The 17,747-nt window shown below is 38.7% G+C and overlaps 1 protein-coding gene across 1 annotated transcript in view; it reads right to left on the reverse strand.

The window, feature by feature from the left end:
* LOC122808355 (SLIT-ROBO Rho GTPase-activating protein 3-like) overlaps positions 1-17,747 on the reverse strand; it is an 881,720-nt gene that overhangs the window by 341,232 nt on the left and 522,741 nt on the right. Inside the window, exons 8-9 of the mRNA XM_044079321.1 lie at positions 16,465-16,566; positions 8,725-8,922 (exon numbers count right to left, since the gene is read on the reverse strand). Of these exons, the coding sequence (XP_043935256.1) occupies positions 8,725-8,922; positions 16,465-16,566 (300 nt within the window). The remainder of the gene's footprint in view (positions 1-8,724; positions 8,923-16,464; positions 16,567-17,747) is intronic.

Consider the following 17,747-nt stretch of genomic DNA (forward strand, 5'->3'; position numbering starts at 1 on the left):
GTATGGGGATGTATGTAATGTTACTAGCTCCGCCCAGTTACGGCATATCAAAAATCCTCCCTGAAGTGCAGGGCCAGCATATGTGGTGCTGCAGCTGCTCTGCTTCACTACCCCTGCTCAACCTACCATTGGTGCAGTCGCAAGCTATAGTACCATGGACACTTAAGGATAAACAGTACAGCCAGGCAGCTGTTCGTCAGCTAGAGGCAGGAAAATTCTGGAAGATGAGCGAGGGGAGGACAGGATAGGATAGGTTCATAGGTTCATAGATAGGTACTAGGCTATCTGCCCCAAAGGCATTTATAAGCCTAGCCGGAATGTGTTGGCTTTCGCTGCCCCCTTAGATTAGTTCCCTATGCCTCTGTCCAGCAGAGCCATTGAAGTGATCCCTGGGGTAAACTTTCTGTTTCCCATCCACTCATCAAGGTTTCTCTTGAAGAGGGTTAGCGAGGAGCTCTGCCTAATGTAGATTGGAATCTTGTTCCAGAGCATGGGAAGTCTCTGGGACAGGAATCTATCCCTCCAGCATATCCTATTTATTGCTGTGGTGAGGTTTAGATCCCTGAAGCGTGTGGCTCAAGGTGATATGGTTTTCTTTAGGTGGAGCATGTGCATCAATTCTGGGTTGGACATGGCCTTGTATGTCTTGCAGAGATCACCTCTGAGTAGGCAGTATGCAACCAAGTACAGCTGGAGTTTCTTTAGTCAAGCTGCATAGGGCATCTGCTTGAGGCCAGTGATACTCTTGGTGAGGTAATTCTGTGGTCTTTCCAGTTGTTGCAGGTGTCTTGAGAGGTACATCCGAAATGGGGCGTTGTACTCTATGAGGGGTCTGATGAGTGATGCATAGAGTGGCCCAATGACCTCGTTCGATCTGGATACAAACCCTTTTGTGATTAGGTGGGCCACATAGAAGAATTTTCTAACCACTTTGGCAATGTGATTATCAAAGAAGAGCTTACTATCTACTTGAGTCCCCAGATCCCTTATTACGTCTTCCGTATTTAGGGGGCTACCACCTATGTGGTAGTTTGTAGGTACTTTGTTTTTTCCAAAGGGGATGACTATGCACTTTTTGGCTTTTAGCTTGAGGCCATGGTTTTGACACCAGGTATCTGTCTCAGTGAGTCCCTTTTGGAGGATGTCTGTGTCAGCCGGAGAGTCAATTATAGCCCTTAGTTTGCAGTCATCTGCAAACTTGGTCAGCCATAGTCCTCCTGCACTTGCCTGTACCTCTGAGAAGTATATGCTGAACAGGAGGGGTCCTAGGACTGAGCCCTGGGGATCACCACTTGTAACTGGTTTAGAGTCAGACCTAGCTCCCACAACTCTTACCATGTGGGTTCTGTCCGTGAGCCAGTTGGCAACCCATCTCATGACATAGGGGTTTGTGTTCAGGCTGGTGAGCTTGTCTATAATACCTGAGTGGGGAATGGTGTTGAAGGCCTTTGCAAGGTCTAGGTAGGCTGTGTGGACCACCTTTCCCTCATCTATAGCCTTGGTAACTGTCTCGAAGAAGTCCACCAGGTTTAGGAGGCGTGATCTGCCCTTAACAAAGCCAAACTGGGTAGGGTCCAGTGTTTGGAGGTTTCCAATGTCTCTGTTAATGAGATCCATGATGATGTGCTCCATAGCTTTGCAGACCAACAAGCTAGTCAGGCTTATAGGGCGATAGCTTCCAGGGTCCATTGTGGCTCCACCTTTGTGGAGTGGAATTACCATTGCTGTGCACCACTCTGTGGGCACGTAGCCTGTGGAGAGGCTGAGTTTAAATAGTGTGTTTAGGTGAGGGGTTAGTTCATCTTTGAGCTCGTGTAGGATGCAGCCTGGGACACCGTCCGTTCCCATTGATGCTGTGTTTTTGGCTTTGGAGAGGGCTGTTTTAACCTGAGTGTCTGTGATTTCAGGGGCACTACATTCTTCTGGTATAGTTATGGGCCCTTTTGGGGGTGAGAGGGGGGGTGAAGTTTGCACTGAACCTGTCTGCCAGGATGTTTGCTATATCAGTCGGTTCAGTGTATTTTGTGCCATTCTGCACTAACTCCGAGCAGATCTGAGAATTGCCACTTAGATTCTTGACATAGCTAAAGAATGCCTTGTGGCTATCTTTGGAGTCCATGGCAATTTTTCTTTTGAAGCTAGCCTTGGATGAGTTTATGAGGGACCGTTTCTTGCTGATACTGATCAGGGATGTCTTCCTTTCTTGGGATTTTATTCTTTTCAGTACTAGTTTCCTCCTTCTATTGTATAGCTTGTTTATGGCAGGGGTCCACCAGACTGGTTTCCTTTTCTTGGCGGAGTGAGTCTTGGTTTTGTTTGGGTAACATGATTCATGCATTCTTGTAGGTGCCCGTAGTGTGCATTAGTAAAGTATTTTGCAGCTTGGATAGTGTTATCCTTTAGCATGGGGGCTTCCCACCTCAGTCTTAAGTAACGTGAAGTTTGCTTTTGAAAAGTTTTTCACAGTGGTTTCTTTGACCGGGGGTGGTGGCGGAATGTGAATATCCAGAGTGATTAGTTTATGGTCAGATCTAACCAGCGAGGGGTTGACCACTGGTGTGGAACATGGGTTGCCCATGTTGGTGATGACCAGGTCCAATATGTTGTCACCTCTGGTGGGGGTGCTGACCAGTTGATCCAGGGCATTTGAGTTTATAAATTCTAGGAAATGTTGGGCAAGAGAGTTTGTACTTGAGTAGTTCTCCCAGTTAATGTTTGGGTAATTGAAATCACCCAATATCAGCGTGTTTGGTAGGACCTTTATGTTTCCCAGTGTTTCCAGGAATGTGGAGTGGGGGTCCTGGGACATGGTGGGTGATCTGTAGCAAGCTATAATTTTAATAGCAGTTTTGCCCCATTGTTAGTTGCACGTGGATGATCTCTGAAGCATCGTGCTGTGCCACTAACCTGGAGGTGTGGGTATCCTTGATGAATATGGATACTCCCCCGCCTTTTGTATTTCGGTCTGGGTTTTGTGGCCGAAATGTATGGTATGAGGTGTGGCCTGGTAGTGCTGGGGTGCTCTCTGGAGCCATAAACCAGGTTTCTGTTACTGCACATATATCAATTTTCTCCATACTGAGGAGTGCCTCGAGTGCGTGCATTTTGAGGTTTAGACTTCTGGCATTGAGTAGCATTACCCTCAGTTTTTTGTTACTTGTGCTATTTACAGTGGTGGGTTTGTCTTTTGAGCCTTGCCTAAAAAAGGCACTATGGGGTGGCAAGAGCCTTGGCCAGTATTTGAAAGCCTAAGGGTGACAGGTGCAAGCCGTCTCTAGTGAAGCAGCATGGCTTGTCGAGCATGTCATCCCAGGCTGACACACACTGGATCCCCTTTGAATGACACCAGAAGCATAACCAATTGTTGAAATTGATAATTTTTTCTCTATACCGTGGTGAGGGCAGAATGCTACTCAGGATCAGGGTCATACTGGCCTGGGCTACATGATCAGAGAGCTCCTCCATATCTCTTTTCATGTAGTCCAGGGAGGTACGGCTCAGGTCATTCACACCAACATGGACAATGACAGAGTCATATTTGTACTTGTTCTGGAGTGACCTGTGTGCTTGTGTTATGTGGCGGATCCTGGCACCCAACAGGCAGCTAACAGTAACCTTCTCCTTGTTCAGCCTATTGAGTGGGACGTCAGTGTGCCTGACTATAGAGTCACCTATTACTAGTGTGTTGGGTATGTTATTTTGCCTTAAGGGCTGTGATTGTGTGGCACACTAGTTTTGTGAAGTATGTGTTTCATGGTTTGTGTTGGGGGGGTGGAGGTTGCTTGGATGTCTGCTTTGGAGGTCTCTGTTGCTTCTGCAGATTTTTATTTAGAGCCTCCAAGTATGTTTTCATGTATTTATGTGTAACCACAACTTGAGCCCGGCAGTTTAAATCCATTTATAATACTGAAAAGAAAACCGCCAACTCCAGGAAACACCCGCCGATACTTTATTAATAAAACACACACAGATAAAACAGATTGAGCGCTTTCTTCCCTTCCAATGGGATTTCATCAGAATCTGTACAAATTAAGAATTACCCCCCTTAAATACCTTTTCTTAAAATTATGTCATTCATTAAAAAACAATGCAACTCATTTAAAGCCCATATTAAATAAAAAAGTAGAACATACAAAATGATTTTTCAATACAACCTGTTACTTAAAAGGAACATCAGTTGTCATTGTGGACAATATATTTTATTTTTTTAATATGTCTATTTGTCTTTGAATTATAGAATGTGTATTTAAAAATGTATTATAACCATTTTAAGAATACCAAGTAGATTTTAGGTTGGTAGCACTTTAAATGAGTTGCATTGTTTTTTAATGAATGACGTCATTTTAAGAAAAGGTATTTAAGGGGGGGTAATTCTTAATTTGTACAGATTCTAATGAAATCCCATTGGAAGGGAAGAAAGCGCTCAATCTGTTTTATCTGTGTGTGTTTTATTAATAAAGTATCGGTGGGTGTTTCCTGGAGTTGGCGGTTTTCTTTTCAGTATTATGTGTATTTATGTGTGTTTTTTTGCCAGTGCTGGTGTGATGCAATTAATTCCCTTCTCCTCTTGACTGCCAGGATATGATAAGATAGGATAGGATGGTATGCAAGCAATAATGCCCAACAGGTCCAGGAGTGTTCTGATGCCCTATGCTGCAGTCATACTTATTTTTCAGCAGGCACTACCTGTACATTAACACCTGGTTGGAGAATGTTCATACTCCAATCAGGGTACCGATGTACAGGTAGCTCCTTCTTTAAAGTACAGTATAATATAGTATAATATGATATAATATAAGATCATATGACATTTGATGAATTACAGAGGGTTAAGCTTGGGCCTCTCATCAGAAGCATAGCATCCTGTCCCAGTCCCACAAACTAGCACCCCACCCCCTCAGCTCTTCATCTTTAGAGTAAAAAAAAGTTTGTTCCTTCTACTGGCATACAAACAAGGTGGCCACATGCACAATACCCCCACCCCACCCCAGCCATTCAGGTTCTGTTTCTCTTCCCTGCCCCCAACCCTCTTTCCTCACACTTTAGCAAAAAAAAAATCTTTTCAACTATAACAAGCAGTTGATACAGTTTATACCCTGCTTGCATGGAGCTCTATGGCATATAGTTTTAAAAAATATATATTTTCTCTTTTAAACTACAGCAAGCAGTTGCTACAGTTTAGATTACACAAAGAGTGCTACAGCACTCACATTTGACTGCACATGCAATACAGGCTTTTAAAAGCCCATATTGCAGTACAGAGTGATTGGGATGATGGATGGCCAATCGTGCCCCATAACATTTTGTACCTAGGGCTGTTACCTCTCTCATCCCACCCTAGCTATGCTACTGCCTTTGATCATAAGGAAAATGTTTTATTTTCAAGAAGTGGATGTTAACATATTCAGCTCAAGAACAGAGCAAAGTGAAATTTGAGAAGTGAATCTTATTATCCATTTCGTGAATATATGACAACGTAGCTATGATTGGACTGAGCTTATCATAATTCTGTATACTGCATGGAATGTACTAACAGTTACAGAAACGGAGAGGGGGGGGAAGTGAAAGCTATAAAAAGGCTCACTGCTGCCACACAGTTCTTGCAATACATAAAGCTTCTAGCTGATCCATAGTAACTCGAGATAAAAAACAAAGACAAAGTAGGAAAATTAAGTGTTTTATAGCTCTGAAATCTACAAAAAGTGGCTAGAAGGAAAGTGTATCTGTTTTCTAAGTGTTGTAAAAGCTATTATTTGCTTAATACTACTACACACAGAAAATGTTAAGCTGCCTTACCTTCCTACTGCTGTTCACTGGTTACCTCCCAACTGCTTATAAAATTGACTTTTGCCCAGTTTTGGAGCATAACTGTGGTATGCCAAGTACTACATAATATAATATTATATCCAAGAAGGTGGGCAATATACAGAGGATTACTGTCAGGTCTCCAATCATAACAAACCTATAATGTATTTTCAATATAGATGCCAATAAATTCACCTCAAAAGCAGAGTGAAGTGAAGCTTAAGTGGTAAATCTTGGCATCCATGTTGAGAAGACAGTTACAGAAACAGAGAGGATAACTCTTTTTAGTGCATGGATCTTTACAGGCTCCATGTACTACTGGTTATATAAAAAGGTATAGGAGTGCACAGTGTTTTACAAGTTTTGAAAGCCATGAAACACTAATGATTTAAAAAAGCTGTGAAACACTTCTCTCTGTCTTAGTTTTCGATTTAAAAGTACAACAGAGGGAAGTATATAACAGCTTTTTAAAGCTGATTTAGCATAGTTATGTGCTTTGCTAGCCAGAACTGGCTGCTCTTAGTCTCTAGCACAAGATCTGGTTTTAATATCACTGAGAGGAGCTTAGTCATCTTATCTTTTTTCCTATTTTGGAGCATAAACCAGGAGTGCTGTGAGGCCCAACACAAGAAGCAGAAATCTTCTCAGCTCCTATAACATCTTCCCTAGAAGACATACATTGCTCTTGGCAAACAATCTCTGTGCATTTTTTTTTCTTTTGCGATTTTATTGCTTTCTAACTTTAAAGGGTATATCTGTTTCCCTACTGGTGTTTTTTTATGAAAAAGCACTTATTTTTCTTTTTTTTTCTTTACACTTGAAAATGTTGCATAATGTAGTTCTAGAAATGTATAGATAAACTCAGTGAATATGTATACATGATTGCAAATCTTCATAAGTGTGTTTGTGTATGAATCTCTATGTGCATGCGTGTAAGTTTGTGTGTGTGTGTGTGTGTGTGTGTGTGTGTGTGTGTGTGTGTACAGGTTTGTTTTCAAAAAAAAATTGTAGAAAGCATCTTTGGCATTCTAGTACTTTTCTACTTTGCATTTCATCAGAAAAAAACACACATTTTAGATAATAGCACTGTTCTGTGGTAATAAGTACTATTCTAAAAGACCTGAATTGTTCTTCTCTAAGTGGGGCTATAATAATACTGGGGGAGCTGGGTATTTTACACTGCAGTTTATAGCTAAGGAGAAGTAGAATATAGAAAAATATGGATAATAATTACACGTTGCTTGGTAATGATGAAATTATTGGCTATTTTTCCTTTAACAATTTAACTACATTAGATTGGCAACTATTTTGACAGCTGTCAAAAATGCAGAATCACTGTGAAATCCTTATACAAGTTTGGTTTGGACTACTATAGTATGAGCATTATTTTGGTAGCTGTGAAGACAAAGAATGTGAAGTATTTACAAAAATCAAGTTCTGTTGTTTACTTTGAGGACTATGTAGCTGCTAAGGAGATTTACAGTAGTAAAGCTCCAGTTTGTAAGGAGTCTGTACTGTCTATTCTTGTTTTATATTAAGCTTTATGTAGTGTTAATGGTCCAGTATTTCTGTAGTTTGCCCAGTCAATTTAGGCATTTCCAAAAGCCATTTACTAAAATATAATGTAATTTAATTTAATATGCATTTATTTAACTGGCGTATGTGACCTGGCCCTCAGACACTTCTTAGTCATGACCTGGGCCACAAAGGTAAAAGGACAACACAGTGTAGTTCATCAAACAGCATGTTTTTGGAAGGTTAGAAGAAACTGAATTACTTAGAGAAAACTAATGGAGCCACAGTAAGGACATGTATAACTCCATAGATACAGTGACCAGAGATTAGGAATAATCCCCAGACTATAGACCTTTAGAGGTAGAAATATAACAAAAAGCTGTTGTGCTGTTAATAGAATAGAATAGAATAGAATAGTTTATTTATTCTTTCACTGGGTAACTGAACTGGTCATCAGACTCTTTTCAGCCACAACCATGCTTACACAGACAAGGGTTAATATAGCATATAAATGGACAGTTTGGTATAGCCAATGAATCAGCATTTTGGGGGAATATAGAAGGAAACCACATTACCCAAAGAAACTCTGTGCAGACATAGAAACAACATGCAGAACTCCACATAGACAGACTACAGGTTAAGCTAGAACTCCAGACCCTGGAGGTTTGTGAGGCAGAAATCTAACAATGTGCTACCCAAATAATATGATTTGATTTAATATGATATAATATAGGTGAATAATGTACTACTACTGTCAGCTTATTTGTTAACATGAAGCTGGTCACTCTCAGTACTACATGAGATTGCACAACAGATGAATAGCAGAACATGCAAATTAGCCAGTTTTTCATATGTACTGCTTAACCTGGGGATTTGTAGCTGTTGTTATGGTTAAGGATTTGGGTGGACATAGCTCACATTTTCAAACAAGCCTTTATGTAGAAGATGATGGGCACCCTATCTGATCACTTATATCCACCCCTGAGAAAAGACAGTTGTTTAATTTGGTAACAAGTTGCTTCCTCTAGTCCAGCGTTTCATTGCCTCAGTCTACATTTGCATAACTGTGTCTCTGAACAAGTCACTTTCTCCTAGGCTGAGTCTATTAAAGGTCGATGAGAGTCAGTGCTCTACAAAAAATAACAAATAAATGGATAAATAAATGTTTTGGCATGGCTGCTTAGTGAAATTCCAAATCTAAATACTAAAAACTAAGCAAAAACAAAGGAGCATGCTTGATGATCTGTGAGTAGCACTTCTTCCAGAAACATGTCAGTTGCCAGTATAACTACATGCCAAACACCTTCCACTGGCAATTTGTAGAGGCCAGTGGGATTTTCTTAGAATCAAAGAACCATACAGCTGACTATATTGATACATTATGTGAATTAGGCCGTTTCTTACATCGATGTAAAATGACTCCGTCTCTTGCTGGTTTGCACGGCGTCTTGCAATATGTTGCTTATTGGATGAGCTATCAGATCCCGCTGATTTCAAAGACTCTGTGGAATGACTGGTCTGAAAGGCTTCTGGGAATTCATAGTCATCTGTTGTGACTAGATCGAGGAGTGTTTGCACTGTGGCCCTCAGGGTCTTATTAATCTGTGAAAAAAGGGAAAAAAAGTAATACAGCTTTTCAAAGTCTGCTAAGAAAACATTGGGAAAAAAAAAACAGATAACCAGCAGCAAAATACAATCGACCCTCTTAAGTTTAAAAGTAAAATATCTTCATATGTAATTAGCACAATGCTACAAACCTGTTTTACAGTCATTCATCTCATGCCTTCTTCCTGCATTTGTCTCATACTGCATAATGCACTTGCGGCATCTGGCTACCTATCCAATTAGGAACGCACATATCAAAGGGGATATGCACATACACACATTTAGTGCTACTGACCATTCAAATATCATGCTGTTAGGTACAGCAGCATCCTTAACTGTCCCATGTCCAGCCATCCAACCATCTTTCACACATACTCACACGTGCTAGAAAATTCTCCTGTAAGGCTGCATAACAGTGCTGTGGGTATTAAATAAACAGTTGGACAATAGTTGTTTGTTTCCATCTACAGTGCCATGACTAGTCAGGGTAAAACAATTTACCTACCTGTATAAACCAGTATGGATGCTAGTCTACTTACTTATATCATCCTCTCATTCTCCTAGGAGTAAAGTACATCACCAAGAAATGTCAGTGAAAACTGTGTTTATTATTTCTGATGTGCATTTGATGATGACCTTTTACTTTCCCATTTAATATGGATCTCATAGGTACTATGCTAGGTGCCCTTGTTGGCCATTTTAAGCCTACCCAATTTGCCTCACTGGTGAATCAAACCCTGTACCGTGTGTCTGTGAGGTATGCACTTTAAACACCAACCCCACCCCCCAACTTCTTCAGATATGCATTCCCATGAAATCTGAAGTACAGTGGTATTCAGACCTACTAATTAATTAGTTAATAAGTCTGTTGTGCTTACCTGTGCTGATGAGTACATTCAGCAGATAGGATAACATGTTTGAATAAGGGTAACAGGAAACAGAGATTGTTCATCAATCATCACAGAAGGTAACTGCCCAGAGAAAAGTGGCAGTAAAAACTGGTTAAAAAAGGAAAGGAACTGAATTAACAAGCATGTTCCATTAGCCAGATTTTGAATGGGTACAACAGCTGTGTGAGTCTGAGAACAGGAGGCATTACTTCATCAGATGAATGTCATGACTCAAACTTTGTTTTATAATTGCATAATACAACTTCCTGGTATTCTGCATCAGAATGCATCATTTCTGAAAATCTGTCAAGCTTAACAGGCAAGGAGTCCATTATTTAAATTCAAGCAGATGCATGAATCCTGATAGATATTACAATCTGTTTTCAGTATCAATGTGAAAGAAGCTTAAAAGTAATTCATGGAGCTGTAATAGCTTGGGGCCTACCCAGAAAATGGGGGATACCCACAGATTTAATTATAAACACAACACAGGAAATTCTCAAAGAATGGGGCAGAAAATACAAGCCACTTTTGGGTACAGAATTCGTAGATCCCAAGTTTAATAGTAATAAGGGTGACAGTAATTTTGATAGGGCAATGCTAATGGAAGCCATCCATGCAGCACCAAAAAATTAAAGGAATCATTTCCAAAAATTGGAACATGTTAAGATACAGTCCTGACATTGTAGGAATTTTACTGACCGACCCCAAATTTGTTTTGAAGACTGGTCACAATCTAAAGAGTTTATAAGAAAAAATGCTCACTATAGGGTTAAAGAAAGTTTAGGTATTAAAAATGTGGAGGTTGCAGTCAGTGTCAATACATATTAAAAAAAGAGAGTATTACCGTAGGAAACACGGTTAAGACAAGGGTGTATTTTAAGATAGGATGCTGTGCTAGTAAAGGCACACTGTGTTTGACAATATGTAAAAGATGCCTATGTTTTTATGTTGGAAAAACTGAGAGAATGCTAAAAAAGCGAATATATGAGCATGTGTATAGTATTAAACTAGAAATGCCAACAATGCTCTATACAAGCACTCCTTATTTGATACCTCCCATAATGAATTTTTATTTGGTATTTTGGAGTAGGTGGATTTGGACCATAGAGGGGGGAAAATTGGGAAATGGCAGTTTAAATGCATTTATTAGTCCTGGTTTAAATGATTACATCTCAACGCACCTATTTTAAAATACAGAGCAGCAAAATTATAGAGTTCCAATATTTCTCTGTTTTTATGTGTGTTTTTAAGCAATAGGCTTTATTGTAATACGTCTTAAGAATATATTCTAACCTATAAAATTGTATAAATATTATTAACTTTTACCACTTTTGTAATCTTTTAAAACATTTTTTTTAGAAAAGACTGGTTGGACTTTATATGTATCAGCTTCGCTCCTAATATAAAATGAATAAGACGTGCCTTGATATATTATTTGTTGCTGTATCTTTAAGAAACTGTTAACTTGACTGTTTGATAAATTTTGACTAATTTTATTTTTATTTTATTTATTTTATTTCAGTTTGATGACCGGGGAAGTCCACTGGGCCAAGAAGAGCCTGTTTTCAGTGGAGGCCCGGCGAGAGAAGCTCCAAAAAAACATTACAGACATACATGATGCAGCATAAACATTATTATCAGGCACAGAAATACAGCATAATACATACAAACATAGGACAGTGTAAATTCAAGATACTAATACACAAAGATGGATGCTAGATAAGGAAGTATGTGAAGAGTTGTTTTTATTCTAATGAAGTTGTGATGGAATAGGACAAAAGCGCTAAATCTTACATTAAAATTTTGTGTTCTGCATTACTTCATCTTCCCACTGTTTTGTTGGTTTAGTGTACACTCTGCCTGGTCGCCTTGTTCTTGAACTTGTATTTGTTGGTGACGTTGCCTCCTTTTATGGTTGTTATATATTTGTATTAAATCCAAGTATAATTACAGTATACTCCATTTTAATGTTTAACTACTTCAACTAAAATACCAGTGGAAATCTGCAAGTCACATTGTTCAGGAAGAATTCTCCTGTGCTCGTCATCTGTTCATACTGTTCAGTTCCTATACTGAAATAATAATTGTAGGCCTTTGAAACTGCCTGTACAAAGAAACTTACTGCAATGTCATAAATATAATGTTATATCCCTAGACCAGGAAATGTGCAGTACAAAACTGATCAGCAAACAAAAATATATCTGCTTCAAAGTGTCACATACTAGTACTAGTAAAGGCAGATTTTTATCATTAATAGATTTGTTAATATGATTCCTATCTTGCAGTCCTTTATCAAAGGGGTTGTTAAAAAAGGAATGTTAACTCTGAAATATACAACTCAGCATAGTACTGTATGGTATAGTACAGTGTAGTACAGCATTCCAGCAATAATGCCTGACACGTCGGGCATCATTGGGTAAATAAAAGAATGCCCAGAAGTATTAGGAGGTCAGATGCCATTGGCAGAGGGCCTTTAAACCTGTGGAAAATATGTTATTACCCTTTAATGCCCACCCTGAAGGACATTATTGTGGTTAGTTAATGGAGTATCTTTTATATTGTTTCATCCATTCATCTATCCATCCATCCACAACCTCTTTTCCCCATTTTTTGCACATGGGGCCGGGGTGTCACTTCAACAGTGACAATCATCTACAGCCATGGTTTGCACCACCAGGTGGCTATCTCTGCTGCTGTAGTTCATTGGTACCACACACTAGCACACACACTCACACCTAGAGCCAATTTAGAGTGTCCAGTCCACCTGCTGCATGTCTTTGGAATGTGGAAGGAAATAAGTGGACCCGGAGAATACCCACGCAAACACAGGGAGGACATGCAGACTCCACACAGAAGGCATCCTGGCCAAGAATCAAACCTGGGAGCCTCTTGCTGTGAGGCAACAATGCTAGCCATATATATATATATATATATATATATATATATATATATATATATATATATATATATATATATATATATATATATATATTTATATATATATATATATATATATATATATATATATATATATATATATATATATACATAAAATTGTTCCTCCACCTAATGTTCTTTCAGAGTTGCTGTAGCATATCTAGTTGCTATCAGAGGGAGTATTTTATATCCAAACTATAAGTTATGTAAGTATTTAATGTCAACACACACACACACACACACACACACACACACAGATGCAGATGCATGAACACACACACACACACACACACACACACACAGAAATATGAACGTGCCCAGTACTTTTTTGACTGGATACACCACAGAAATCTCATTGTCATCAATTGAATGACAAAAAAAATTCATACAGTGCAACTCATTGCATCTCGCTTCCCCATGCCTCTTTACAGTCTCTGGTTTTGAATCATATTCTTGCTCTGCCCCTCGTAAATCATTGAGGATTGCTGTTGTTCAATAAAGCCAGACATTATTGTTTTATGCTTCCTATTGTTCAGATAGAGTGTGTTGATGGAAAGTATCTTGTCAAATTTCTACCCTGAAATCCTAAGCAAAGAAGCTGAGGGGGGTATGCTCTTTCCCTCACTGTCATTTTCTCTTTCTCTCTCTCTCTCACACATACACACACACACACACACACACACACACACACACACACACACACATATATATATATATATATATATATATATATATATATATATATGTACCGTAGTTCTTTCTAAATAAGACCTAACCAGAGAGTAAGGCCTAGCATGGTTTTCCCAGGGTGTTCATGATATAAGTCCTACCCCAAAAATAAGCCCCGGTTAATATCATCAACAACACACAACAGACGTGTTGAATTATAAAATAATATTATTGACACCCGTTGACCGAGCTTATCGTACTCTGTTCGCCTTTTTCGACCATTCGGACACCCAACTTCTTCTCTTTGCAGAAAGTCGTAAGACTCTTTCACTGGGAGTCATCCACGATTCTTACTGTAACCCTAATCATCACTCACACTTGACAGTTGAGATCCTTGTCTCATAACCACACGCAGGTGTGCTTTGATCAGTCAAAGTACAGACAATGAGCGGGAAGCACACGCTCATGGTAACGAGCAGCTGTGGTAGTGTCTTCTCTTCATAACCGGCGCCATTTTGTGTTGCCACTCAGGTCGCATAAGTCTTCAATTAACCCCTCCCCCTAACTAGATGAGTGCAAAAAGAAAGAGCTATTACCTCGAGTGCAAGAAAGGAATCATGGAGGACTCCCGGGGAAAGAACCTGATGACTTTCTGTAAAGAGAAGAAGTTAGATCTTCGAATGGTTCAAATATGGTCAACCTCAGTCAACAGGCCAATGAGGGAAACACTAAGAAGTGTAAGTGTGGATCAGGTTGGCAATCATTATTTCCTGAGCTTGAAGACATCATCTGTGAGTGGATTGCTAACAGGAGAGCAAAGGCTTTGGTATATTTGCCCTTGCAATAGCACCACATTTAGAAATATCCCTAGAAAAATTCAAAGCATCACAACATTGGCTGGATGGCTTCCTTCAGCGATATGAACTGTCTCTAAGAAGATCAAATGCACTGCTCAAGCTGGAAGATACTGAAGTTATTAAACATGCACTTGAATTCAAGTCCTTTGCTGATGGCATTGACTTTTCTAAATACCAACTCTCCAACATGATTGCTATGGATGAAACTGCAGTGTTTATGGGCCAAGGATCTGAAACAAGAATTGATCAGAGGGGTGCCTCGTCAATCTACATTCCCTCCACTGGTTACATGAGTGCACATGTTACCTGTATTTTGGCAATTCGTCTAGATGGAAAGAAAATCCCACCATTAATCATTAGTAAGGGCAAGAAAGATTAGACTGAATGTGTTTCAGGCATTTACATTCTTGAAACCGAAAAAGCCTGGTGCACACAAGCAGTTATAAGGAAGTGGGTTGATGTAATGCTGCTACTTGTTTTGTGAGGTGGCGAAAGAGATCTGCTAGTATGGGATTCAGCCAGCACTCACCGTGCTAAAGAAACAAAGAAATTCCTAGCACGGAGGAGAAGAAATCAAATAATGATTCCCGCAGGAATGACTGCCGCCTATCTCCAGAGTCTTGATATTGCAATAAACAAGACATTCAAGGACCATTTGCACATGGAACTCAATGGCTACATTGAAAATAGAATGGAGAGAAATCAGCATGGAAACTTTGTGAAGCCTAGCCTGCAAGAGGTTGTGACTTGGGTGAAAAATTAATTGGATAAAATCACTGACAGCTGTGTTGCCAATGCACTATGAGCAGGCTACTTAGACAAGCAGTGCTCATTTAAGGAGAGCTCTATTGCTAGGCATGACAGACTGTGGCCAATGGTGCTACAGGAAATCGAGTCGCAAGAAATTCAGGACAAAATTCGGGGGTTGGTTGTATTTGAATAACTGTGAAAGCCAAGATGCAGATATTCTGGAGTTGAAATGTTTGTTGCACTGTTTATGTAGAATTCTCACACAACTGTTAACCCGTTATTAGAACTGTTGTCCAATAATAGAAAAGTACAAAATAAATGTCAATTTGTGTACATGAATAAATGTCGATTTTTGTACATGAAGAAATGTTGATTTGTGTTCATTACTAAATGTCAATTTTTGTACATGAATAAATGAATAAAGGTAGATTGTTGTACGGTGTGGGTAAATAAGGCATCCCCTGATAATTAGCCCTAATGCACATTTCGCCGGGAGAAAAAATATAAGACCCGGTCTTATTTTTGGGGAAATACGATATATATAAATATATATGTGTGTGTGTGTGTGTGTGTGTGTGTGTGTGTGTGTGTGTGTGTGTGTGTGAGTGTGTATCCACACACACACTTTCTTTTTTCCCATCTTGACTGCTCCTGCAGTTACATTTGCAAGCTGACTTTATTTATTTAGTTTAATTACATTTTATTTTATTTTACACTTGCTAAACATAAAGCCTCAATTAGTGAGGTTACAAAATGCCAGACACTGGCTTTTTTTGTTTGTTTGCTTTCAGTACAAGCTTTATGTCAGTTTAATATGCTGCTGTGAGGTGGCAGCCTTGTGTTTGTGTCATTTAACCTGGCAATATTTGTACATTAATACCCTGTTGGAGAACATATGTTCTCCAATAGGGCAATGAAAACATTTTGCCCATTATCTAAAGTATAGTATAGTATAGTATAGTATAGTATAGTATAGTATAGTATAGTATAGCAAAATATGCTAATGCAAACATATGAAAATTATGTATATGCTGGTGACCTGGGTCTGATTTCATAAAACCCAAAGCTCTGGGGTCACCCAGGACCTTAGGTGTTTAATAAGAATGATGTTGAAATTATAACACTTTTATATGCTATAGCATTTGCCATCATAGGTGTTTATAGGTGCCATACTGGTCTAGGGTGTCTTTCCATTTAGTAGTATTGTATGAAACAATGCAGTATAGCTAACGAAATCCTTCAACAACAAATAATTGAATTTAAAAAAAACTAATGTTTTGAGATAATGATAAAAGCATTTATTTAATTGTGAAAACAGGCTCCTTCTTGTAAGCCAGTGAATTATATGAGGAAAACTGTTAACACAATGATCAAGATGTTTTTAGGCTTTGCAAAGCAATTTTGTACTCTGCGCATATTATGGAAAGAATTACCTCATCATTTTCAAGGGTTATGCTGTTCAGCCTTGACTGCATTTGCTGATACCGGCTATCTATTTCACCCCGAAGCAATGCTGGAGCTTGGACTTCAGAAACCTAGACAAGAGTGAAACAAAACAATATATGCAAATTAAGATGTGGTTTAAAAATGCAATGAGATAAACATAATTTGGCCTAAAATGTGGCATTTAACAGTATTAAGTTAATCTTTCCTGACACTTCAACTTCATGTCTCGGGGCCAGACTTATGTTGTATTTCATCATAAACTGCCAGGTTTGAAATATGAAGACAGAATGATAGTGTAAAAGACATCAGATCATGCAGAAGTAGTTACATATATAAAGAAACAAAGCATTAATCACAGAAAAAATGCAAGGTTTCAAAGTAAGAATGTTATACTGTAGAAGAAACTTGTTTTTTCTTTCCTTTTTTAATTGAAGGAGTATAAGTACTCTTAATAAATTCTGGTTTCCTTTTCCTTGGAGAAAAATCTTGTTCTACAAGAGCTTGCTTATATTAACATTTTCAGCTTTATTTATTTATTTTAAGAAAACATGACAATTTTGTTTTCACATTCAAATGAGTCACTTTTATTGTACTGACAGGGTCTATAGCTGTTTACCAGGTTGTTGTATTTTAGGTGTGTGTGTGTGTGTGTGTGTGTGTGTGTGTGTGTGTGTGTGTGTGTGCGTACATGTACCTAAACACATACACCACATAGGCATACTCATGCATACACTGGAGTTAATTTGCATATCAAGCCTTGTACTACAAAACCATTACCTTGTATGTTAAGACTTCAAATTGATACAGAGCACTATAAATATTTTCCAAAAACCTATCCATGCTATAATACCTGTCCAAACAATGTTTAGATGCATTTTATTTATCGTGTTACAATCACTTCCAAAACATTGTTCCTATTCATGAAATGCCATAGCACTCTAAGACGATTTGATGATTTCTTAAACTTCTTGGATGATTTGATGATTTCTCTAACTATACTTGATTTTATATGACTGTCATTTATTTCAGAAATTTAGCAGTAAGACAACGGACAAACATACTAGTAAATACACATATGCACTACATGGGCGCACTACTTTTTGTCAATGAAAGGTAAAAAAGGCAGTATAGTTGATCAAAAATTCAGTTGACTGAAAATTATAACCTTCTCATTATGTGTTCATGGTACAGTGGGGATCAGGTACTATGCCCTTTACCCACTTTAGTGTAAACTCATTGATGGTGTATATTATTAGCAGGGGGTGTTGGT

Source organism: Protopterus annectens, chromosome 8.part0 (genome assembly GCF_019279795.1).
Source record: "Protopterus annectens isolate FY-2018-M chromosome 8.part0, PAN1.0, whole genome shotgun sequence".
Taxonomy (NCBI): domain Eukaryota; kingdom Metazoa; phylum Chordata; order Ceratodontiformes; family Protopteridae; genus Protopterus; species Protopterus annectens.